The sequence below is a fragment of the Vanessa tameamea genome, chromosome 8 (genome assembly GCF_037043105.1).
Source record: "Vanessa tameamea isolate UH-Manoa-2023 chromosome 8, ilVanTame1 primary haplotype, whole genome shotgun sequence".
Classification (NCBI taxonomy): Eukaryota; Metazoa; Arthropoda; class Insecta; order Lepidoptera; family Nymphalidae; genus Vanessa; species Vanessa tameamea.
Genome location: NC_087316.1, coordinates 11,634,887 through 11,662,818, shown reverse-complemented (window position 1 = coordinate 11,662,818; position 27,932 = coordinate 11,634,887). Strand labels below are relative to the sequence as shown.

At 31.1% G+C, this 27,932-nt stretch overlaps 1 protein-coding gene across 2 annotated transcripts; it reads right to left on the bottom strand.

Moving 5' to 3' along the window:
- Positions 1-192: 192 nt before the first annotated feature.
- Positions 193-27,932, bottom strand: LOC113404677 (CD63 antigen-like). 2 transcript variants are annotated; one of them, XM_026645632.2, is made up of 6 exons: positions 27,685-27,932; positions 6,826-7,014; positions 5,156-5,326; positions 4,270-4,482; positions 3,202-3,293; positions 193-1,037 (listed from the first exon to the last, which is right to left on the bottom strand). In XM_026645632.2, exons 1-5 carry the CDS (start codon positions 27,742-27,744, stop codon positions 3,222-3,224), a joined length of 705 nt encoding a protein of 234 aa, XP_026501417.1. In that variant the 5' UTR covers positions 27,745-27,932; the 3' UTR covers positions 193-1,037; positions 3,202-3,221. The 2 variants fall into 2 exon arrangements, with proteins under 2 accessions (XP_026501417.1, XP_026501418.1); XM_026645633.2 differs by having other exon boundaries at positions 3,235-3,293.

Sequence of the window (27,932 nt, the reverse complement as noted above, 5' to 3'; positions counted from 1 at the left end):
ACCGGAACTGGTAACCAGTTAGCTAGTACTTGATTTTCAGAACGATTAATTTTGAGTCAGTTGGAGTTATATCACCACTGCAGTATAAACCTTTAAAAATGTATAAATCTGTAATGAACTCTGATTTGAATTTAAAAAAAATAAAGTTTCGTTGTTCAAATCTGGATAAACCATACTCTAAAAAAACCCATATTGTTATTTGTTGAAATTTATTTATTCATACAATGTAAATCATTCACAAAAGCGGTATCATCGGAAATGCACAAGAGATTCAAAATACATTAATAAACAGACATTTGCTCCCGATACTTATAGCTATATACATAATACATTAAGAGAACGTTCAATAATATTCAATAACGTCATAATATTATAGAAATGCATAAAAATTTCAACACATTTATAGTATGAATATATATTTAATATTGGACGTACAATTATTAAAAATTACAAAGTTCGATTAATAAAATATTTCTTTTATATAATTTTCAGTTAAATTGTAATATTACAAACAGTCGCTTAACTAACTTATATAATACCTATTTTCAATAAATTTCATAAAATTACGCGTAACAAAATTTTAATTTAACTTAAATTGAAAATGTGTAACGCGTTATTTTTTTTTTAACGTTATGTCAATTAAAATTAATGAATAACCAACAAAAAAATGTCGTAACTACATTACCGTGTAGGTAATGTTTTCGGCGTATCGATTAACTAGTAAGTTAAGGTAGAGACAGTGATTATATGGAATTGTAGTCGCTTTAATTTAAACGTAATCAACTTGTATATTACATAGAAAGAAAAACAATGTTATCAGGTCCCGTATTAGATTGTCTCTGGTTAAAAAAACAATTTTGTTTATGGTAGTGGTAACAGTTCGGAATTCGAAAATATTATGAGGTGGGGCTTTATCAACTTAATAATAACTTAACATTTAGATAATCATAATATTTTATGGTATTCTGTTTCGTTATTTAAGTTGATTGTTCTTATTTGAAGTTATTTATCGTGATGTTCTCGTAATTCAAGCGTACCTGTAATTTTAAAATGGGACAATTAATATACAATTATAAATAAACATAAAAAAATCGAAATTCAAATAGTAAAATGACTTGTACTGGTACCGCAAAGAAAATTATTAACAAATTTCATTCCACATTGTGACGTATTATTTTATTATTCGTGCAAACTGTAATTAGTAAATCCAAATCCTTGACAAGTTTTGTACATTATTTTATTAATATCCAGAACATTTAAACTTTACAGAGTAACAATATTATACAAATTTACATAATTTATTCACACAGATTCAAGTAAAATATTCAATGAATCGATCAAAAGCTATGATTAAAATTTAAATTTTTAATTATAGCTTATGATCACTTCACACAAATTGCATGCAATTAGTAAAATTAAACTCAATAAAATATTAATTACTCACCATTCCGCATATAAACTTGTTCAATGACTTTCAGCAATGTTACCAGAATAAAAAACAAAATCTTTAATTAAATGCTTTATTCTGAATAATTGTAACATCAAAATTGGGGCACAATATTTAAGCTTATTATAACTTTAAGTAATGGCAAGTTACAAATTTTATGATCTAAAATGAGCATCGAATTTTGGCATTTATTTATAATCAAAAATCAATTAACTGTTCTATATATTTTTGTTTTAACTGAAATATAATTTATTTTATCTTAAACGTGTTTATAGAATGTTTATTAAACATACTCTATATTATATAAGAAATGACATCACGACAATGAAAGCATATAACAGCTTAATGCGCTTTTAATTAATATATATATTTTTTAATATGCTTTATGGAAATGTTATACTTTCATAATATTTTAGATAAATTTAAGAACTTTAAATTATTTTTTAAATATATCAATGTCTATTACTATAGTATGACGAAATGTTAAATGAAGTCTAACTATTTATAGTTAGCAAAAGTTAAAACTATGTTTTGTTATTATTATTTAGTCTTCTAAGGTACTCTACATTCCTACGTTACCCCATAATATTTTTACCTTTGTGGTCATTCAATACCAGTATATAAATATATATGTATGTAACTATATATTTAGTCATATATGTCATTGACTTATAAAGAATAATTCAATGATAATCAAAATTTTTGGAATGTTAACATTAATTTTTATTGTACTAGACAGTATAAGGCTGATTGGTTTTTTAACAACAGTTTATAGAATGTTAGATTTGAATGACAGAATATATTAAAATCTAATTGCCATTAAAATTGATAAATCTATTCGCTGGTAATATTTAATGTTTTGTAAACGATCTTACTATTTAATTATCTTTTATTTGTGATATTTTTAATCTACCCTTTGTGTCAATTGTCCGAAGTACAAGAGTTATTTGAACATATATTGTTAGTAAAGCAAACCCAATACACATACAATTAAGTATTGAGATTCCTCGTTTAGAAACAGTTAATAGATATTTTAAAACAAGGTTAAATTCTTCAACAATAATCGTTTAAAATGTTTATTATAATTAAACGTTTTGAATAAAGTAAAATCATTATAAATAAAGTGGTATTAACTGTTTCTTAATTTTAGTTTTTTGTTCTATATTCAGCATCCATATTTCATAACTTACCGTCAAAATGTCTGAGACTTGCTTAATACTTCAAAGACTTTTAATTGTATTTCTTTCAATAATCAAAATAGAAAGAGACGTATAAAATTATTCTGCCCTTATTTGCAATCAAAAAAGCGAAATATTTTTGTAAAATGAAATAAAACGACGCTGAATAAGGAAACTCCTCAGCCCTAATCACCACATTACAACAGATTATAAATACTTTTACAAAAGCTATATACTTACTGTTATGTATTAACCCACAGTTATGTATACTATGATACAAAATGGCAGTAGCATGAATCCAAAAAATAGTAACTTGAAAATATAAACATCCAAAATATATTGCATTAAAAAACCATTTGTAAAAAATTACTCTTACACTTGTGTTTAATAATTTATTATTTAATGAAGATATATAACAAAAAATTTTTGTACTTTTTAATTTTATGCGTAGAATACAGCACAAGTGTAATAGTATCCAATCAAAACCATGTGATTTGATCATAAACCGCCGCCATGCAGTGAACACAGTCCGTCAAAAGTAGTCAAAAAAGAACCAAAAAATTGTGTCATAGGTACCAGCTCTAATGTACAAAATATTAGTAGCGTGACCTTCTGTCCATGTTTCTAATGGAGTTGGCGAGGCACAGCGCGAACAGGGCGCCGATCACCTGGAACATAACATTTACAATTATTACATTAATTTTCCTTCTCCTCAAACGGGGGAGAGGTCCAAAAACCAATGGATTTTTTACAAATTTTACTTGCATTTTTTTAAATACATTTAATGAGGGTCACACTTAGGTCGTGTCCGACTTAGAAAGAAATAGTATTTGTATATCCGAATGGTTAGAATGAAAAATCCCTAACAGTTTAGTAAAACATGGCAAATAAATCTGCATGTGTTGAATTAAATTCATCAAATTGGACTGGGGCAGTGTAGTTGAATAAACTACAAAATAAATATTCTCATTAGAGAGGAAAATGACCGGCTCACATATATGTTAGTATTTCTTATAATAAAATGTATGTTTGGCAAATATAACTTGCACAATTAGAAAAAAATTCTTCGCCTATTAAATTTAAATTGGCATGTCTGGCATCTGTAGCAAAATCTTTCCATAGAAGTTTTCTTGCCATTTTTTCCTTAACCATTGCACAAAATCAGTTATCCAAATGTGAAAACATTACATTTTCTCTAAACTGTATTAAAATTGATAAACCTGAATACAATATCCATTAATCTATCGAAGTTCTGTTTAATATCTGAATATTGTAACATTGGGCCCATACATCGGCTGACTGTTTAGCACATCAGTAAAATTTCACGCCTACGTATGATGTTTCCCACACTTGGACTAGTACAAAAATCATATAACGCCTTCGTCTCTGCTTTCACTGTCGACAGAGGCTGATTCAGAACTAGGTAGATTCAACTTCAATATCGCGAAATTACTATTCAATATAGCAGACTAAAAAACAGTATAAAAGTTAATTTAGTTAGTTGTAGTATATCGGGTGTCTTGCTAATAAATATCAGGGAGAAGGGAGCTTTCATGTTGTGCAATTTTGGTTGTGTAGTAGAGCATTGTCTAGTTGGTTATATTCCATTGGTATCAAAATACTTCTAAGGGTCGACAAGCTTACCTCAACACAAGCTACGCCAATAGCGACACCAGCGATAGTCTTGTTCCACATCTCGTACAGGTCGGCGACTCGCGGGCTGCAGCCGACGTTGTTTGCGTCAGCGAGGGTGCACTGGTCTCCAAGAACTTTGCCGACGGTACCCAAGTGGGAGCAACAAGACTTGGGCAGGATGAGACCATAATCAGATGCGCTGTTCTTGCCGCAACAATTGAGCTGAAATATAAATATATTTTTTCCATATGTTTTACCATATTTACAAGACAATGGCAGACTAGCGACCCGCCTCGGCTTCGCACGAGAAAATTATGTAAGATAAATATGATTCAAACTCTATAGCACTCAGGAATAACACGGCCTTTATACAAGAAAAAAAAATAAAATTGGTTCCGGATATTACCCCCTACAAACAAACAAACAAATTTTACCTCTTTAAAATATAAGTAGGTAGAGATTATAGAAGGAGTGTTCAAGCAGAATATAAATGTTCTTCATTAACAAGAAGGAAGAATGCTCAGTATTATTATTACTAGTAATAAAGGTGTTCATTTCCTTTACAATAAGGCTGTTCTTATATTCATGACTAGTTGTCAGCCGCGGCTTCGCTCGCGTTTTAGAAGTTGGTCGTTAGATATTATGTATAAAAAAGTCTATGTCATTCCTTGAGGTTCAAGCTTGCTTCACACTAAATCTCATTAAATTCGGTTCAGTAGTATGACCTTGAAAGCGCAACAGACACACAGACAAGAGTTACTTTCGCATTTATAATATTAGTAGCAACACTTTGATCGACAATGCAAAAGACACAACGGCGTAATTGTTATAACGTCTATTATGAGTAAAGCAGGTTCATTAAAATACAAGTTAAACGTAGTAATCACAAAATTACCTGTTGTTGAAGATTGTTGAATACGGTCTCAGCAGCGGGATCTATGCTTCGTTTGTCGAACAGGGAGTTAACGGATTTGACGAGGGCTTCTTTTATGTTGTCCGCGTAAGTGAACATCAGAACAGCCAGCACCACTTGAACGATGATGATCACGAGCAGGAAGATAGCGTACTGAAAACAATTAAAAAAAAATTGTAGCCGATTTAATCGCGATTATCAAATCACTTTGTTCACGTAGATTTTTACTTTTTTTTATAAGGCACCTCAGGCAGATTCGATTTTAAAGTGTGTCTTGACTATAACAAGATACGATACGAAATGTAACAAGTAAACTCTTTTCAAAATTTAATTTTAGCGAAAAATATTACAAGTATTTTTTTACATTTTTATATTAATATATATAACATTTTATAAGCTTTTATATAATTTACATATTAGCATATTGTGTGGGTTTCGCTACCGATTTTTAAATCCGTTTAACCAACCGATTAAGATAAAGTTGCGAACATTTTTCGTACCGATGACAATATGTATACCTAGTATAATTTAATTTTGAATTTGTACATTTCAGATCAAACTTACTTATTTTGAGGTGCAATTAAGACGAATTATAAATTCACCAATATAAGATCCAGGTGCTATCAAGTGGACGAGAAAAAATATTCATAAAAAAGGCAGTATTAATGTTTTAGCTTCAAACAGCAACACATATTATTTTTGTGTTCCGGTTTGAATGGTAAGTGAGTGCAACTACAGGCACATTGGCGCATTGGCGATGTAACTAATGGTTAATATTTCTTAAAACGCCAATGTCTATGGGCAGTAGTGACCACGTACACTCAGGTCATAGCATAAAATATATTAATCAATATTTCGTACAGTGAGTCATTCGTTATAACCGAAAAAAATATAATTTTGTATCGCGGACCTCGAAACTAACTCTATTCTGAATCACCCTTATATTAGTCATCGGAAATATTTTAATTAAAAAATAATACATTTCATGGTATTTCTAGACAACTTTAAATTTCCTTCCTTATATATATACACAAGTTCAGAGGAATAAGACGGATATCATTGTATCGTCTTATTCAAGATCAATATCAAGGAATTGGTTACACAAACCGCAATTCCATACAAAACGCATACTATATATATTGTGTGTCGGTACGGTTAAGAACAAACCTTACAAACACATTAGCACATTGTTAAGGAGTTAGTGGAACGAAAGTGGCTTTCTTTGTAGAGAGCGACCTGGCTTTTGTTTGAGTAACAATCAGAGACCAGACCACGTCACAGAATAGAAACGATTGTTTCTTTCGCTTGTTTAAAAATTCCATCACACACACACACATGCATAATGAAGCTGTATACTGAATGTTAAAATGTGAAATATTTATACTAATGTCTGTCTTTCCGAATACGTGATCAATATGACTTAATCAAAAGCGTACTTAGCTATTTATTTATTTGTAATTAAAATATTTTTTCTGTTTCAACTTTCGTTTACTTTCATTTGAAATGTTTTTGAATTATGGACCGAGACGATTTAAAATACACTTATGGCAACTATGGAATGTTAATTAAAGATAATGATAATTAAAATTTCAATACAATTAATTTAAGTTATATAAACTTAAATTTTAATCATTATTTAATGGATTACTCACCGTGACAACCATGCAATGGCTCTCGCGTATCGCTCCGCAGCATCCGAAGAAGGCGATAACGAACATCACCGCTCCGATGATGATGAACACCCATGGCGCAACAGTCAAGTGACCCTGCAACTCCTGCTTGATCACAGACCAGTTCAGCAGCACGGCGACACCGATTCCGATCACCGCCAGACCGAACAGCTGTTGAATGAAAATACATATCTTAGTATTAATAGTTTCTAGTTATTTTAGCTTTTCTGAGTTTAAACTAAAAGTGATATTATATTATGATATATTGATTTCTGATTCCAGGATTTACTTAAGACCCCCTACAAAGTTTTTATTCGTATCTAGTCATGTCAGCGTGGCCAGAATTATCATAGTCACAAAGTTTTATTGTATAATGTAATATTTTATTTTATACATGTAGATGGAATCCCAGCGGGCGTGCCTGCCGTTCCAAAAGTAGGTATTGGTGTTCATTTATACATTCTACATAGAAACTTTTACTGTTTAAAATTGTTTAAAAACTTAAACGTACAACCTTTGCCATTTCGACTAGTAGGTGCTAATAATATATTGATCATAACGATGATTACGACTAAAACGATCTAATAGAACAAAAACTCGATAACAATAGAAATCTAGAATATTACATTGTTCAGTAATATCGAACGTGAGAAGAATACTATTTATACATCACATTGGAATTAAAAAAAAATTACTAATAGTTGACAGAAACATTTTATTCTTTTCTATCTTTTAAAACAAAGTTTTTTTATAGATATTTAAAACATTAAATTACGTATTATGATTATAATAACTTTGCCTTCTTTAATAGACTTAAACAAAAAATATATCTAATCTTTGAAAAAATTCACAAGCCACAGACCATACAGCACGTTCTACGTATTATTGCAATATAAAAAAAAAGTATTTCCACGACTAAAACGGGCTGAATATTAGACTATGACCGCGCAACACACAAAGTTTAAAAAAAAAGAAATTGAGTTTCGTATTATAACAATCATGTTGTCTAATTTTACGAATCGTTTATTCATCATATGACATCATTCAATCTGTTATTCCGTTTCAAGGATTTATATAATAATAAAAGTGGCACAAGAGATTTAAAAATAGCACCAACGTAAAGGTTTATGGGTTATAAACTTAACAGATAATGATTCTATTTGTCTTCTACAATCTTTATACTAAACTGTCGCTGTCTCTTTCCAATCTTTGAGGATAATAAGGGAGGCATGACTTTAGTCTTTTATTCAGCATAAATATTAAACTTAATTTATGTTGACATTAATCAGATGATTATTATAAATGCAAATAATACTACTCTTTTTCTGTTTGTTTCGAGTCGTCGTTTCGTCTTTACAACTACCACTGAACCCCGATCCTAACAAAGCCTGACTGAGGTAACAAAGACAGACAGCCGAAATTTTCGAAGAACAGATAAGCTATAATATATTTTAATGTTATTCTTAAAGTATTATCTCGAGCATCCATTATCGATTTAGTAATTACCATTTAAAAATATATCTTACAATAAAATTAAAATTAACCAAATAACTAAAATTAGAAATACGCAACTTCACTGACCATCAAATTGATTTTTATATGAATATTTGATACTTTGCTTTATAAAAGAAGTCTATTTATATTTGGTTGCATGTATTTAAAATATTTTAAGTACTAAACGTTCGCACCTAAAGCTCTAAAAAAATCTAATATTACTAAGAGAAAAAAAAAACACTATTGCGTTTAAAAAAAGAATTTAATCTGATATGATGTCATTTATATGAGTGTTCAATTAGTGTGTAAAAACCGCTTAGTAGTAGTTTTATTTGTCGTTGTGTTGTTTTTTACGTGTCGTCGTCAAGCAGTTCAGTGCTGAATTCTGAATGTGGGTGCGAGTTAGGGTTGCTAACCTTCTCCACGCAGGGGGACTTCCCGGCTAATTGTATTGCTTTATAGTAAACCTAGCCAAGTTAACCAGAAATACCATTTAAATGACATAAAATTCCACGCATTGCGATGTGCACGTGCACAGGTGTCGTGCTAATGAACACAATGGACAGCCATTTGTAGTCAGGTCCCGCTTTTTTGGCCAAGATATATTAATTTCTTTGGAGTTGGCAACCCTAGTGGGAAGTGACGTGTCGATTACTGGATTCTGCACTATTTCTGTTTAGTACCAAGTTAGTACAGTTCAAGCTAACATTTCAAATATCACATACGTAGGATATTAAATAGAAAAATGAATTGTTATTTATTTAACTGTGATAGTATAGAATTTTGCTGTCTCTTATTATGTGAGAAGATGAAAAGAGACAGGAGCAAGGAAGTCTTCTAATTCTGTCAAATTGTTACATTTAGGCGAATAATGATTCGCCTCCTATCTAAGACAAATAAATATCTAAGACAAATTTATATTGCATCTCTAAGGAAAAATGCATCGGCATTTTTCCTTAGAGATGCAATATAAATAATACAATAATTATAAGGTTTCGTAATGATCAAGTAACTATTCTCATTAAATGTATAATATATATACTACTGGACGTAAGTGGTCACACACTACCCATAAACATTTGCACTGTAAGAAATTTGTTATATCCGCCATTTAATTTTAAACTCTATGCTATTACGAACTAGTCAAGATGTAAATTTAAAGTAGACCACGAACGCTTTTTGTATTAACACCTGAAACAAAAATACAGCGATCCAGTTGCCGGGTGCTATTTACACCAAACGGTCAACCGTACAACGAACCCAAGTATTTTAAATATTGAAAATACGCAAACAATACTGGCCTCTTTCATTATGTATTACGTAAGAAACTTGCTTGAGACGATTACTCACATCGCTCCGTCTGCTTCAACTTTTACAGACGCATTCAAAGCGCTTATGTTAAAAACAGTAAGGATTATTTTAATGGACGATGGACCACTCAAATTTAATCCTTGCAATAGCGAGATAAATGACAAATTTGTTTCTTACGTTTTATTGACTTAGCGCATTGAACGTGAAGGATTAAAAACTAGCAGATGTTTGAAGTTGTTGCATAACACGCAGCTGTTTTAACGTCTTGGTCAGCAGACGAATATGTTTAATGTATTGTTATTTATTTTACACAATACTCTCGCTGTTAATAGTTGTAATAATTTCAATTTATTAAAATGAGTGTTTTCAATTACAAGTTCAGTTATTACGACGGAAAAATAGGCTATAAATGCAAGTGAGCCGGGAAAGCAGATTTTTGGGTATTGTTTAGAAAAGCTGGCAAAGCTTAACTTGAAATTGTCAATCAAGATTCCCTATAAGCTTTCTCCGCCATTTTGAAAATGGGGTTAATTTTACTTTCTTGCGATAACTCAAGTGTCCGTCATGATACGAGACTTGTGATACTAAACTTTTTTTTTACTTTTATTACGCTCCACAATTTTGGTTCTACGTTTTTTTCAAATATCGTTGACCGTTGTTGAGATATCGAATTATCAATCTAGTAGAGCATATTTATATGTATATTACACATTAAAATTTATCGTGTAAAGATTTTGATTAAAAAAACACAGGTATTTAAAAATGTTATAAGTAACTATTCCTAATCAACGTCACGATCACCACAACTGTTTATTATTAAACTTACTTAGTTGTTTTTATCAATTTACCCGTTGTGGAAAAATCTAAAACGTATTAATAAAAAGTTTTAAAAATATTTAAGCGACGTAAAAATTTGAGTGTTGAAATATCTAAATTAATTAAATAGGATTTAAACGAATGCTATCCTTTTTAACCTCATGTTTTAAGACAGAGATGGCTAAATATCTTTAGCAGTCTAAATTAGCTTGTGTGATAGCAAACTGTTGTAAATATGAATTCAATGGCATAGAAATAGTATACAGAATAGAGTAGAATGAATTTTATGACTTATAAGTAATGAGTTTTTAGTTCCACACGAGTCGCTCGTAACATCATATTACTGATAAGAGTCATACGTCCCGTTTAAGGTTGTAAAATTTAGAATGTAGAGTATGTTATGTACACAGAAATATAGTCACGAGTTCAAACGATATAAAACAAAAGTGTGTTCGCTATTCGTTTGAATTATTATGAGATATATCTTAACAACATCTCAAGTTTTTGTTGTTATTTTGAAAAAGAGTATTCAAAATTAATCCCGTAGCTGGTTTTTGGTGGCATGAGACATAAGTTATTCAGATTCCTGGAATACACACATCCTATTAAAATGCATTTGACCTGTTTGCTACCAGCTAGTATGCTATTTTAGAGCATGCTATAACGTTCGACTTTATTACGAACATGCTTTACCTAAGACGACATTATGAGTACCAAGATGTAGAATATAAGATTATTATAAACTCAATACAACACCATAAACTCTTACTATGTATTATGTGATATATATATATGTCATATATATGTGAATGTTTTAGTAGTTATAATTAATAAGGCTGTTAAATTATTTCATCTGAAACTAATTTTATTATCACAATTGACGTGATACAATAAACGGGATATTATCATCCGGGGTTACAACGACGGTAACAAGTTCATTGACACTAAGGAACCATTAAAAAAAATAACATCTCAAGCCAAAAGAAACAAGTTTATTAGTACAATCGTCGGTATTTATAATCGAATAATTTATTAGACTATAAAATTAACATTTTAGTGGCGAATAGATACAATGAAATAAATTCAAGATCAAACGTTTGTCCGTTTTCACTTCGCGTCGAAATTATTTAACCTTGATTGGGTGTACAAATCACATCGGTTCGGAAGATTTATATTGTTTTTAAAACATGAGAGATACATTTCGCATAACAACTGTTAACAATTTCTCACAACAATTTATCAAATTATCAAATAAAGTCATTTAGTGTTTATACAATTCATATTTCACACGGGTTTTGATTGGTTTCTTAATCTTTAGGACAAAAATAAAGTACGTTTATAACGTAAATAAAAAATAGAAAAGATTTTTTTTTTTAATATATACTACGTAAGTTAATTTGGATAGAAATATTAATCACCATTTCAAAGGTAACAATAGTTTGAAAACTATCAACAAAAAGTAATAAAAATACTGTGCATTGTCTAGGATCTACTAATTTTTATCACTTGCTCTGTTAGATAAAAAATCGGATTTTCATTCAAAATATATAAAATGTTTTGGCTCTTGTTTTCAATTCATGACGACACCAAATTAGTCATCGTAACACAATTACTGGAATGAGGACGTTCTGACTGAAGATGGTCACCAGTTATATCTAGATGGTACTAAGCTATTGTCATTTGTACTGTAACCCTTAAATCGGACATCGGAAATACCAATCAATGTTATTGATATGATGTAAAATTGTTACATAAGAAAGAGAAAATTTTAAAACAAACATACGTTTATTTTAAAATTTTGTTTTTTTATGGCTATTTGTTTTCAATTGTGGCTGTGGTTATACCGAATATCAAATAATAACCTACAAGTGAAACTTTTTCTCTTTTACAATTTCTAAATGATCTAATATTCGTAACTGAAAACAATCCGAAACAACAGCATCTGAAACCAATTAAATCCAGATCCCTGCTTTAAATGTTACATTTATTATTTATAAGTCAGTTCTTTCTAAAGTTCACGATCAAGTTCTGCAATAACAATAGCTCAATTATTTTAAATTAACTTGAAGAAACTTCTCGACTGAAATAAAGAAAAATATCCGCAATTTTCAAGGCTTTTGAAACTCGTTTCCTTTTAAAAAACTGCATTATTCCAATCATTAGTAGATACGTAATGGCTTATTAAACATTATCTACATTAAACAAATTTTATTTTAGATCATAATACATAAATATTAATAAAAACTTTCAATCGTATTTTAATATTACGACGAAAATGTAAATATAAATAATGATAAAAAAATTCAAGCTAAAAATTTTGGATTATTCAATAAAAATACCTCGGTTTCAACATAAAAGCAATATAAAATATTTTTATTTGCAATTAAATTATATTATTGATTGTCCTTAAATATATTATTGCATAGAAACTAAATAAATTAATTGTTTTTCCAACATAACTAAGGCCTGATATATTAACATAAAATTAGGCTGACTAATGTAGGATACATTCGAGCAAACTTGATGATGTAATATTAAAAAAAAAAATGTTTTTAAGAATTGTAGCAATAATTTAATAAACAAGCACCACGGGGCGATGAACGGGTATAAATACATACGCCAAATCGTTCTAAATCGTCTAAACCGTATTAATAGCCACACGATCGCCTGCAGACACTTTGATATAACAACATATACCATGTATACCCGTTAAGCCACTGACAAAGCGGAGTTAAATCCAAGATGTAACTAATTGCAATTGACAAAAAAAGTGACCGTTCAATCTCCACCGTGTCTTCTCCATCGCACGTGACATAGGTGAAATTATCTGTGCCCAAATAAATTCCACAAAAAAAAAAAATCTCCAGTCTTAATAAATATAAAACCAAAATCATTCCCTAAATTCAAAATTCTATAAGTCGTCAGACACCAAAGTTTTTACAGCAGAATTAAAGAATATACTGTCAGTATCAATCATCTATCAAAATGTTGTAATTTTATGAGCTTTCTATCAAATTTACCAACATCCGGGAAAAGTGAGTCAAACTTTGCAATATTTTAAACAGTTCACACAAAGTACTGTGTTGGTGACATTATAGTATAGAATATATATTTTAAAACGGATTTATTTAATTCAACTATGACTGTATGTACTCTAAGTACCTAAATAATTAAATAAATGTCTGGACATTTTTGTTTTTACTACTTACATTCCTGGTAATGGATATCTTGTCTTCATTTGAACAATAGTTACTTGAATGCAACAATGCGAAACTTGAAACTCAAAAGCAAGTTTAAAGTCTAAACCAAAACCAGACAAGTTTATTCCAAAATGTAATCTACGATTTCTCGCCGAATAAATTCCATAGACAAAGCAAAAATGTGATATTATAATATTTATGTAATCTAATGTTAGACGAACAGACTATGAAGTATTTATTCAATACATATGTACATATATTAGTATTGCCTTTTCCGATTAAAGTGAAATGTAACCCCAATATTGAGAACAAACATAGACTTTAAAAGTAAATCAGAGGCTTTTATTTCAAATATTGGAAACACAACTTCGAACGGGAATTAATTAACTCGATTTAAGTTTATTTTTATATCTGTAGATACTATTAAGCAAAGTCGCTTCCTGCTGTTACGCTTAGATGTTTTAAACAACGCAACGGATTTTAATGCGGTTTTCATCAATAAACAAAGTGATTCAACAGGAAGGCATATTATTGTATTGAAAAGCCAAGAAAATTACAAGTATTTTTACAGACCCTTATTATTTATACAGCTCTGTGAAGTTGTTCACACATTAAATATAATTATAAATTCTAATAATATAAAATAGCAGATATTTTATATCATTTGTTTTTTGTTTCCAAAATATTTCTTATAACAATTACCGATTCAATTTATTTCAGTCATTTTGAAATACAAAACAATACAAATACTTGAAACTATTATTAATAGTGTGACCTCAAAATATTTAATAAATTACAGGCCGGATAAATTCACATTTTAGTGCAATATCTTCTGAACTAAAACGTTACACAACGTTACAAAATATTTTTAATTTAAACTTATAACGTTACCTGGGCATGTTACGAATACACTAGCCAGCTTAATATTTTCGAATTAAAACTAAGCACTATCAAAATACCTTCGTCTTGGTATACGTGAGATGACTAATTTAAGAATAAATACTGTTAAAACAATAGATGTTAGATCATATTTGTTAATTGATTGATAAAAGAAAAGTAATATTACCACAACTGCAGAGCTAAGGGCTCAGCTCCTTTATGGAGAGAAAGTACTTATGGAGCTAATTCCATCGCGCAACGTCGATACGGATTTGTGAATGAGGCCTACATACCTACGGCAGATTTTCATCTAATATTTGCAGATTTCGTTACGATGGTTTCTCTCACAGCTGAGTATGATATATATTATAAACACAAATGAAGCACATAAAAGTTCAATCTTCGATTAAAATTCAGGTATTCTACCTACAGTTTATTTTTTTGGCTACTGGTATAATACTAATTATTCTCGGCGACAGTAACAATGATAAAGTAAATGAACACAGTGTTGGAAATTATGCATAAAAAAACGAAAATAATGATCGTCACGACAGCGGCATTATTTAGCAACGAAAGCAAGCGTACTCCCTTAATTTCCATTGTTAAGGTCATTGTAATGTATCCTAATTTAGTTTGTGTTGCATGTTTTTAAACGTCACATGCATTTTATCACAGAATTTTAGTGTTTTTCGAAATTCATATTTAGAACTAGACATAAAGAGAGGAAAATAAGTAGTTCTAATATTTTTTCTCCTACGTCTACCAACTAAGTTAATTATAATATAACGCCTGGCGTGTCTCGTATCTTAAATTGTTTATAACAAGTTTTTGTTAAAATATAAATCATTTGGAGCAAAAACTAAAATTAGCGAGATCTCATTTATTTGCGTCTATTTGTGATAAGAGAACTGGTTCGTTGTTCGTCCAAGGATTTATTTTGCTGTCAAGTAATACTCGATGTGTTTCAATCTTTTCATATCATTGAGGTTTGTATTCATGTTTTTAAATATATTATTATTAGTGATAGGTTTCGTCCTTATTCCATCCATATCCAACTCACGCACACTAAGACATCTTGTAAGTACGAGCGTCGATCACCTAATGCCGAAATTTTACCTAAAAAAAAATTATGAGCTTGTGTGCGCGTCCCTGCCTATGTGTGTATACACGCAAGTCACAACTATTCTCTTATTTTTGTTTATTTAAATAATATATTTTAACAGTTTTCAGAACAGAACTGCCTTTGTTCTATACTGGTGACGTCATACGTTGACTCATCTTTAAATTTCTTCGTACAAAATTTTCTGCTTACAAACACATTGCAATGATTTTTGTTAATATGCTTCATCTTCTTAACATTTTGCTATTTATGAAATAAATATTATAAAATAATAATTACACACACAATTCTTACAACAGTGTATTTTGACATGTCGTTTACTCCATTAACTAACTCGCACAATTAATCTCAATGAGGGTTAATTGGTCGTCCCGCGACCCTCGCGTTTATAGTTTCGTCTTTTCCTTAAATAAAAACAAAATATGACATCAATAGTGAAACCTTTGAAAAATCATATTTAGAACATAGCGTTATTCATCTATGTCATTATCGTCACTAAATACAGAGGCCAGTGTTGATATTAAGAGATTTTATTTAATTATTTTTGCTTTTTATACTTTCTGTTTTTGTTTTTATTTGTAATTTCATTTGTTTGTATTATATTATTTTAAGTGAAAACTCGATTGATTTATGTTTTTCTTATATTTGTTTTTTACTATTAAGCTTAATAATAATTGTTTATTTCCCAAATAAATAAAATCTCTTAATATCGACATTGGCCTCTGTATTTAGACGTAATGACATAGTCGGATGTTCGATAAGCCCCAACGTGGACTTTCCACTGGACTTGACTGCCCACTGACCATTAATACGTAATCGGTATAACTACAGTGAGTCACGCTCCAACTAACAACGGACCTGAGTATTACTAATTACTTTAGAAATAAATCTACAATACAATTACTTTACTTTGGTCTGCTGTTGCTATACAGTATTTTTTTCTGAGCATTTTTTATTGGCTAATATTACAAAAGCGTTTTCGGGTTACGGCTTTGCCTAAACTCGTCTACGTTCCACCCACTCATCAGTTATTATGTCAAACATCAGTATTTTGTCGTCAGCCAATAGTAAATAGGCCTCGCTCTAGGTGCGCCGAAGCTCCCGTTTCTCTTCCCTCCACATACAGTCGGGTCACGCCATTTCTATGGTTTTTATCAATGTTTAAATAAATATTAAAAGGATTACCAAGTGGCATATTTATCCATCTCCGTATATGTTCAAAGAGTGTTTTATAGGTATTTGAAAGTATGAAAAAGCGTAGTTAGCAATTAAATTCAAACAACTAAAGTATGTACATAAGTATTATCTTCTACACGTGAGTAGCAGGCATACGTTTTTGATGTCACGCAATGGCTTTGGCCAGCGTGACCGAGATATTTCACAGCCGGTTGAGTTTGCATAACTCGTGACATGAGTATAGTGGAGACGGAGAGTAATCCTGCGCATACGCATTGCGTCATATCAACGACATTCATTTTGATGTTTAAACAAGAACATCTTTTAAATCTGTTTTTTTCCGTTATAAAATTATTCGTTATCTATACGTTGAAAACTCAAATCAAGTTAAATTATAGCCTACAATTATTAATTATAGCATTATGTTTTTTTACACTACTCTAAATATTTCTAAACGGTCTACAAAGGCCGTATTTGTTTTAAAAAATGTTTTATATTTTTTATTCGATCATTATATAAAAGACTAAGAACACTTACAAGAAAATCGACTAACTCCAATACTTTTCTTAGACTGAAGATATTGGAACCATTTCTAATTTCCTGAGGATTACATCAACAGATTCACTGGACTATGTTGCTTGGGCCACATATTAAAAAAGATACATGTATGTACAATGGAAATACACCCAAAAGATAATTTCGTTGAAGTATCGATTTAAACGGTCAACGCCAATAATAGCATAGTAGCAATGAATACAGCTATTTATCATCAAGATATTAATAAGCTATGGCATACACTTTTAGGTCAACAGGTCAACGAAAACATCACCCATAATTAAATTAACTTTCGTTACCTACTTCTTTATTGACTAAACAATGTATCCTTATTCAAAACTTTAATAATTCCTTGTAGTTCGTTGTGTATATTAATATCATAGCAATACTAGAAAAAAATACTTATTTATATCGAAATGCAATAAAGGATTGGGTCGCATATTACATTGTATTGGCCAGGTATTAAACATTTATATTGAACATAAATTTATAAATGTATATATACAATATTATATAGTAAATAATTTGATGTACCGATTGAATTGATCACTGAAGGACACAGAGAGCTTTACAGCGGCGATAGAGAGACTGTAATGAGGTACAATTCCCGTCCATAGCAATTATGAATATTCTACTCAGGACTAGGGTTATCAATCGGGGAAAAATAAAATGAATCGTTAATTTATTAATTATAGTCACTTAATATAATCGTAATTATACAAATCACAGTTTTGCAATCACAATGGAGTCGCAAGGTGCTCCCGTTGGACACGATGAGGAAAACCTATAAAGCGGGGTCGCTAACCTCTGGTCGACCTAGATTTTCTTAAAATAGAACTTTTTCACATTTCGATCGAAAGTATGTCCCACGAAGTGACGGTCTTTTACCGCCGGGTACAACAGGTGAGTTTTAGTACTATAATTATTGTATAATTTCATTTAACGCGCATTATATAAACAAGAAAAATCTATTACTTGATAGTAAAAATAAAACTACACATATGTATAATTATTTAAATTGCAATTTATTTTTACCCTCTTTTGTTTTGCGTTTAATCCAAAGTTCTATATTTTAATGTATTAAATCTTTTGGATTGTAAATTTCTCAATACATTGTACACATTCTAAGAATCCACCTCGTAGTCGAGGCACCTATACAACCCAGGTGTTCCGCAACTTTTTCTAATGTTGCATAAGAAGTCAACGACCGATTGACAATGAGGTGAATGAGGGTAGACAAAGGACAGGTAAGCCTTACGTCCACGGTAGTGAGCGCAGCACCAGTCAGCTTTACATTGAGCCACAATAGCTTTTTTCACTCGTTCTAATTTAGTACAATTTATTTCTTAGAATCTTAAAGTAAAATATACTTTATTTTTTACGCATTTGATAGCACATTAGTATGTTATCATGTTCTGTTATAATAATTTTATTATTAAAATGATAATGAGAAGGGAACGCTTCCCTAATTGTGAGAACATACTTAAATTGAACGTGTCCGGAATGACAAATTTAATGTAAATTTAACTGTGATTGGAACTCATAGGATGTCAGCTGAGCTTTGTTCACAGGCGGTCAGGAAACTTCTAACTAAAATATATAACCCAATAATAATATTATTTACTAGGTGCCCGTGCGCTTACTACCCGCGTTAAATAATAAACATAACTCTACTTTCGTGTTACCTATAATGATGTTTTTAGTTCAGAACCTTCTCAATGGTTGATCATACAATAAAACTTTTTATATAATCCATATATTATACCTGTCCTATATAGAATTATCCTATATATATATATTATATGAAACGAAACAAAGCCTTCAATAAAATTATTACTCCATACAAACAATGGAATCATCCGTTCCAACTCTAGGAAATATTTAATAGCTGATTACAACAAACAGACATTATTTTAATAAGGCATTCATCATGGAAATTTCCACAAGTTTTTTGAGTATAGAGTTCATTTGAATTTTCTATAAAATATAATTAGTAGATATTTTGCCTTTGTTAAATATATTTTATGGTATGTGTATGCGGACGAATGGGCCACCTTATAGTAAGTGTTCACCACCGCCCATAGACATTGGCGCTGAAAGAAATATCAACCATTCCTTCCATCGCCAATGCGCCACCAACCTTGGAAACTAACATGTTAAGTCCCTTATGCCTGTGGTTACACTATGTAATATGTAATGTAGTATTTTCTTATTGTTCAGACATAGGTATTATCTATAATTAAATAAATTCAGGAACATCTATTTTATGTATGTATTGAGTCGTATTAAACAAACGTATTACCATATATAACTGTTCATGTAATTCCCCAATGTACATAAAAAACAAACACTAATTAAAGGCTTAACAAAAACGGAGTCATACTTTTATATTCCACTCGATATCTTAGGATTACAGATGCACACATAGTAAACTCAGATGTCTTATATATATTAACATAATAAAGAGCTAAAATTTGTTTGTTTATATGTATGAAGTAATGATCCGATTCTAAAAATGTTTCGCTTTTAGAAAGCTACATTACAACCAAGTAGTATATAAGGTATAAATTATATTTATACCTTATCATATTCTTTATTATTAATTGCACCCGTGCGAAGCAGGGTCGGGATTCTAGTGATTGATAGGTTGCTATTCCGTCTTTATCGGCATTTAATCTTGCACTAAAAGCACCGGCACGGAAGGAGTAGTCATTGAAATCGGGTCACGTGCTTTACAAGTCTCATACATAATTATGCGAGTCACTTCCTTTGGACGTACCCACTACCCATGGCCTCTGTATAGAAAATACTGTTTAATGATCCGTCCTGGCTCAGGTAATTACTGAGAATTAGCGCTGTAACGAGAAACAATACAAATCGCTATTATCTATTTCTTTCATGTTTATATAAGTACTTAGAATGTGTAATTATTTATTTAAACATTACAGTTACAGCTCATGGCAATGGTAGAAGGAAAGACAAATAGGTACGTATTACTCGTAATTATGAATTCGTGAAAAAATGGCGATTTGAAGTTTAGCGAAACTGTTATCATAAATGAAAGTAAAATCAAGTTTGATATAAATAGTTAAATAAATAGAATCGTAGGACCATATGTTAATTTATGTATCTATATACGTAATATTGTTAAATATATATCTCCCGAATATCTTACAGATTCATCATAAATTCTCTGAAACCACGCCTACGGAGTATGGACTTCAACTTCGGTATTTTCCTCAAGCAAAGAATCCGTTTAGAACGGGTTTTATGATAATCGTCTCATGTTAAGAAGAATTAAAAAAAAACTTACATTTAAATATTATAATACATACTTTAATAAAACCTTATAATGTCTTTTATAGATAAAAAAAATGTCTATTATTATCGTATTTTATAGATTCACCATTGAAGCATCGTTTATACGATTAAGTCGAAATTATAAACGTAGTTAACACTTTCGTAAAGATTTCCGGCATAGTATTCTATAAAACATATTATATTATAAACGTATAATAGAGGGCGCACGAGTCGTATTGAATATCGTATCTACAAATTCATTTAAATTTTTATTAGAAGTATACACATATGTAATTATATATTATATAAAGCAAACGTACGAAGTCGTGTGTAACGACTAGTTTATTTATGATTACTCATTATTTTATTATCATTGTTTAAATTAGCGCAACGTGAATAAACGAAATATGTTTGAAAAAGACGTTCCGAGTCTTTCAAGTTTCAACACGTAAGCAACCAATTTCACGGTAGCTGTTGGCAATTTAAATTTTGCATTCATATATATTTGAGTACAAGGTCACGACCACAAGTAAGCAGCCATCAAATAATGTCGATAAATATTCATTTAGGGTTGAAAGCGGCGCCATAGGGGCGACAATTATCCACGCTGACTTCATTCTACCACTTAAAACAGTAAATTATACGCCGTAATAAATATTTTATAGTATCTTTCATAAGCTCTAGAGACAAAAGTAATAAATTGCTTATATTAAATAATTAAACATTTGTTTATATTTAATGGCAAAAATGTAAAGAACAGATAACATAATGTAAGAACTTGGTCTTAACTCAGATATAAAACGATGTCTATTAAGTTTTCTTATATAATTTTATATGAATTATAAATAATGTTTAATTGATGCGCAATGAAAATATATATTCGAGAAACAATTTTCCGCCATGACGAGTATCTATCAATGTTCATGTTGCCATATTAAAAATATTTTTTGTTTGTGGCGAGTGGGCACAAGAAAAATAATATTATAATGATTGATATACAAAGTGACAGATACGCGTCTATAAAATACAGAAAATAATAATTCATATAATATCTTATATCAAGTATTACATTCTAATTGTGTCTTACAATAAGAATAACGTTCTTATCGCTAAAGCGACCTTTAACTGACAAATTGGTAAAAGAAGTTTTGAAAGAAAGCTGTCAAACCAAATTAAGAGAAAAACCTCGTAAAACTCATTTTTATTCAAATAAAACAATAACCTGCAAATATATATCTGCACAAGAATGTGTTAGAACATTTCAGTAAAATATTTTGTTATATGACAAGGTTGTGTGCGCAACATCCGTTTTTTTTGAGTATTAGTAGGTATTGCGATACTTAGAAGTCTATTACAGAACAGGTTTCTAATAGTGTAGTTAGTTAAAGATAAGAATTGAACCAGTAACACTTTAAAGTTTATGCAATAGCAATGAAATCGCAATTGCCAAAATATGTTATTATACGAACTGTTACAATCGTATTCATGTAATTTAATTTAAATCATTATATTGACCGACATTTGGAAATTATTACTGAGTGCTGTTAAGTGACGTAAGTTCGACATGTACCGACGGTTTAACAGAAACTAATATATATACTACAATATATTAATGTTATAAGTGCGAAAGTGACTTTGTCTGTTTCTCAGTCTGTTGTTCTTTCACAGCCAAATCATTGAACCGAATTTGAGGTAATTTGTTATGGAGCAATATTAGATATTCTGGGGTTCTAGAAAAGGAAAGACATAGGCTACTTTTTATACCTAACACCTCACGACCGATCCTTAAAACGAGAGCGAAGCTGCGGACTACTAGTTAGTTAGAATTAAAAAGAAATATTTCTTGGTGTGTACTACCTTATCGGGCTTTTAAGGTTAAGTAGCATGATAGTATCGTATATGATCGAAAGTCACCTTTTTTTTAGTCTTATCTATGGTACATGCGTTGTATATTTTTCTGTCTAGATATACCCTAAAGGCTGTGAAGGCGTCAAAAAAAATATTGGACAACAGTTGGCTACTAAGTACACACACACTATTGAAGTTGTATGACGTTTGGCATGACATGTCAAGCGTACCTATCACGTACACCAATATAATAAAGTTGACTCGATTTAGTTATTTTGTAGTTTAATACTCTATCTAGATATATATTTGTATATTTCCTACTACCATCGTTGTGTAATAAGTAGTGGTAAAATAGTGTTAACCAATAGATTACTTTTTGTGTAGTATTTTAAATGCAAAGTATGTTATTCAAATTTCCTTTACTCGCAAAATTATAATAGATAACCGAATACTTTAAATTGCAACCAGTCCGACCAGCCGGTTAGTTTTAGACTTATCAATTATATCAAAATATACTTTATTTAAATGTGCTATTTTTGAATAATTATTGCACATGATTTAATTGAATGTTACGTTACTAAAGGTTCCAAAATGAAAGAACTCGTAAGATTTTTTTTAAATCTGTGATATATATTACACACTTGACAAAAGGATTTATTTAAGGGTCTTATACGTTAAATTCTGTGTCGAGTCCTGCTGGCAAAAATCAATTGAAACAACTACTTTGGCGCCGAAGTAAAGTATCTCTTAATACGATTTTAACTAATTTGACAGAACTAAATACATTGCAATCTCTTTATTAGATTTGTAGTTAAAAATTACAGTAATATTTTTAGTCACGGGAGCTACATTAATTTAAATTTCCGACCGTGGCTTCCCCTGCGTATGGGTTTGAGGGAGAGTATGTGGAGGCCTTGGGCATAAAAAGTGTAATATTCCGGACTGTAATCTATCTCTGCGCCAAATTTCATTTAAACCCGCTCAGCCGTGATTGAATAACAACCAATCCATCCATCATAACTTTCGCATTTATAATATTAGTGAGATACTATTTCAACAGACTTACCACCATCATCATTAAAAGCGCATTACAAATGAAACTTAAAGAATTGAAGTGATTGTGTCCATAGTATTAAATAGCGGATATATCTAAGTTTATATATTTAAAGTTGACGTTTGCAAGGATGCAGGCGCCAAGTCGGCGTCTGAGATCGCTCGATGATGTCACCTCCACTCCATCACGTTTACAACTTCAATCGTAGCTTGTAAGTAAAACGTACGTGACATTTTATCAACAGACTGCAAGTATGCAAAATATTTATTGTAATTTATGAGATTTTTCTGATAAAATCACCTATATATCATAAAATAATAATAATTTATCGTCTAGATTGATACATATATGTAACGTTTAATTAAATGTTAGATAAATGCCATAATTGTTGTATATTATTTAACAGAAATTAATTATTTCTGTTCATATTCTATGCGTTAATAATGATTTCCCTGATCGGCTTGAAACTCTATGAGAAGTTGTTGAAACTTGCGTGACGGTTTCTGACATAGTACCATCAATATACAACAGGTAATACGGGAGTCCTTAGAATAATTGCTTACTAATAATTTAAAGAGAAAATGCAACTCATACTGAGCCTTATGACCGCTTTGTTGGTCTAATGTATATAAGGCCGCAATTCCGAGGTCCTAGGTTCTGAAATCAGGTCAGGCCGATAAGCAGTTATTAGGTATTCCTGTAAAAAAAATCTACACTCCCATACCTCGGAAAGCACGTAGAGCCGTAGGTCGTGCACAGGAACTAACTCTGGTCGTGTTTGGTTACCGTCGGATTATGAGAGTGGGGGAATAGAAGCCATCATCGTTTGCATGCACACTTATAAAATGTTCAGCGTATTTGGCAAGTCTCTTGGGAGACTCTCTAGGTGGGAGAATATCCTGACTAGACCCCGTAATATTGTCGTATATACTGGATATAATGGCAACATTTTATTAAATATTTAAAATTGTATATTAAATTATTTTTATGGGTAAGATTAAAATTTACTTAAGCCTTCGTTAAGTATAGTCTAGATAGAGAGCAAATATGTAGGATATACGCAAATATATTATAATTCTAGAATAGCTTGATTCAATTCGAAAGTAGTACAGGGTCTAATAATTCTTCTACGGCAATTTAGTCATATTTAATTATACCTACCGAGCGAGATCGAACAAGTGACAGTTACGGGTCTTTGAATTACCATTGACAGCTAACCTTCACAACTTTAACCTTTTCACAATTACATTATATGCATGTATCGTTAGTCTAGTGGCTAGCTTATAAGGTTGCTGATCACAAGTGCCTGGATTCAAACCCCTGGGTGGGACCGAAGTCGCGAAGTTGACAGGAGGGTATGCAAAAATCAATATTGTTACAACGACGCGTCACATGTAGAACTTTGTATATTACACTGACGACAGCGACAACGGGCGCAGAAACTGGTGAATAGAGTACAATCTATGACCATCAAAGCGATCTGGACATTACAACGGCTTCCATAACAGAGATAAGAGCCATCATTGACAGGATGGCCGAATACAATCCAGACCAGCTTACGATTCCGGAATTTCACTAAAACCCACTGACAACGACCGAAAAAAGAAATCTGACAGATTGCAATCCAAAAATCTTGATTGTGATGCTGCTTGGAAATAAAAACATGCAAACGCATCAAACTTCTAAACTCCACCAGATACAAAGGCAATACGTCTGTGGAAATTATAAGACAAAATTAAAAATATAAAATAAATAATCAGTCAATATATTATGAATAAAAAGTCACTTCACTAGTGATAAATGTAATCCATGAGGTTAATATACAGGGTCTTTGGTAATTCGACGTATTCCCGTTAGGGGGTAACAGAGGTGACTATTTGCGATAATTTTAACCCCATATACATGATGCAAAAGTGAATCAGTTTTGACTTATTACGTTTTTTAGCTTTTTTCAAAATAAGTCAAAAAATTATTTTACAAAAAGTATCTTATGCAAATAAGAAGTTATACATGTGTATATTATTTTTATAAATAATTAAAGGGCCATAAAATTATGCGCAGTTTCTATTTAGTTACGAAGTTAGTTACGTTTGATTCCAAATCGAATATATAAAATATATAATTTATTTTTATTTATAGGTATCACTAATAATAATTAATCAACCGCGTATCTGTTACCAATAAATTTTTATGTATTCAGCATTGATAAATTTCAATGAAACCTTTTGATCTTAATATTGATATACGAGTATACCAATTTGAAGATTCTTTTGAATATAGAAGACATTACTCAATCTTTTTCGAGAGTTCTTAACCTTCCAGCGCCATTTTCATCAACGAATACTTAATTAAAACGAGGAAAAAAATTATACATCCTGTCACGTTCGATTGAAGCGCGATCCATGGTCCTTTGGAAACCTTTAAGGACTTTTCCGTGACCTACTTTCGTGCTTTATACAATGTACACCTATTGGCTGAGCTGGCAACTTTCCAAAGGATAACCGAAATTAATTAAGACATTTTATTGAATTTCGTAAATAAGCTAAGTAATCAATCATTGTGAATGCGATAGTATGTTTGTTTGTCAAAACTTGCAGAAACGGAGGAACATGATTTTTTTGCAGTATTACCGTAGCCATTGTAGGGTGACATCATTGTTAATATTAATACCAGGAAAATGCACAGAAGGGAAAAGAACGTACAACAAAAGTGAAATGATGAGTGAAGATATAATGTCACCAATACTTAAAACGCCATAATATTAAACAGGTGGTAGTTGATAGAGAAACCCTATGGAATGTTGCTAGCCCAAAATACATTCAACATGTACCTACTTCGACGTCACACGCGGATAACTACACGAATACCTATTTTATCATAGTTAAAACTTAAAATTAATAGAACTGACACCCATGGGATGTTTCTATATTAGTCACGCCTTAAAACACTTTAAAAAAAAATAGTCGTGTCGGCCGTCATATTCTACCAATTATAATTTAAAATAAATTAAAAAATTACAATTCTTAGGAACGTTGACATTCGACACAATGCTTAGGATTGTGCACATGATGCAAATGTGCATGTGACGTGTGTGATCACAGCGTACAATAAGAGACTGGCTATAAACATACGTGATGTCATGTGGCTGTATAGTATTGAGTCATTGCATGTTGCTTATTACGATGGTTTTAAAAATGCTATTCATGACGGCATACTAAATCTTATACCATTTGCATAATTATTTGATTTAGCGCTCATGGCGTGACGATAGCGGATACTGACTTTACATGTTCTGTAGCCTAATAAAAAATCCGTATGTAGACAACCTTATATGTTTATTCTTCTTATACAATTTATATAAAAATGTATGCATTGCATTTATTATAAGAATAGAGTATAGAATAAAGATGGTTGACAAATAAATAAAACTGAGAAATGTCTATTACTTAGAGCTTTTAATAGACAAAATCTAAAGTTAATTTATCGTGACTCTTTTGATAATTATATTTGTTTACATTATTGTTACGATTCTATTGAAAAGAAACAATATGAAATAAAACAGTTAATACCAACCATATTAATCAATTATAGATGACGCCCATTACACATTTCGACATTTCGTACGTGCGTATTACATTCCTACATCTTAGTGCGGCTACGTTCAAAGGACGCAAGTTAAGGACGACTAGGTGTAAGCAGACGTTTGACGAAGGTAGGACCGAGGACCCGACCTTTTTTTCTTTTTCTCGCTGGAATATGCCTCTTGCGTGCAACAGAGAAAGTGAATAATGTGTACATGTTTCATATTACTATTATTAAGGGTTGCTTTGCTTAGTATTTTAAACTTAATAATTTTATTTTTGATTTATCCTATTTTGAAGCTATTAGTTTATTAAAAAAATATCAATAATATCGCCGTAATTCAAATCGATAAAATCTACGAATGTATGTCCTTTGAATTGTATTTACATTCCCTAACTACTAACTGGGCATCGGGCCACGTCGAACAAACAGTGGGTTTCACTGTCCGCTGACCACCGTCTATCGTAACATCAAAACCGGTTCTCCCGCCCTTTACCCCAACTCACCGCGACCACCAGGTTGAAGAAAAACAGCACATATTTCACAAAACTCGTTCCACACCCCATTTTGAATTCACAGCGACGGAGTCACACACAAAACTACACAAGTTGAGGTCACTCACGGATTTATTTGTTTACGAGTTCGACGGAGCGACACAACTTTATTTCTTTGGTGTATCGAAAGCGACTACATGAAAATAAACGGGAGATCGCGATGGCGACGCTTACCCCTCCCCGCGACCCGCTCGGTTACT

Excerpts from the sequence above, each read along its gene's own strand:
- LOC113404677 (XM_026645632.2), bottom strand. The coding sequence starts at position 27,744 with ATGGGGTGTGGAACGAGTTTTGTGAAATATGTGCTGTTTTTCTTCAAC. Across the intron at positions 7,015-27,684 it reads TCTTCAACCTGGTGGTCGCG|CTGTTCGGTCTGGCGGTGAT; the intron begins GTGAGTTGGGGT and ends TTCATTCAACAG. Across the intron at positions 5,327-6,825 it reads GCCATTGCATGGTTGTCACG|TACGCTATCTTCCTGCTCGT; the intron begins GTGAGTAATCCA and ends AATTGTTTTCAG.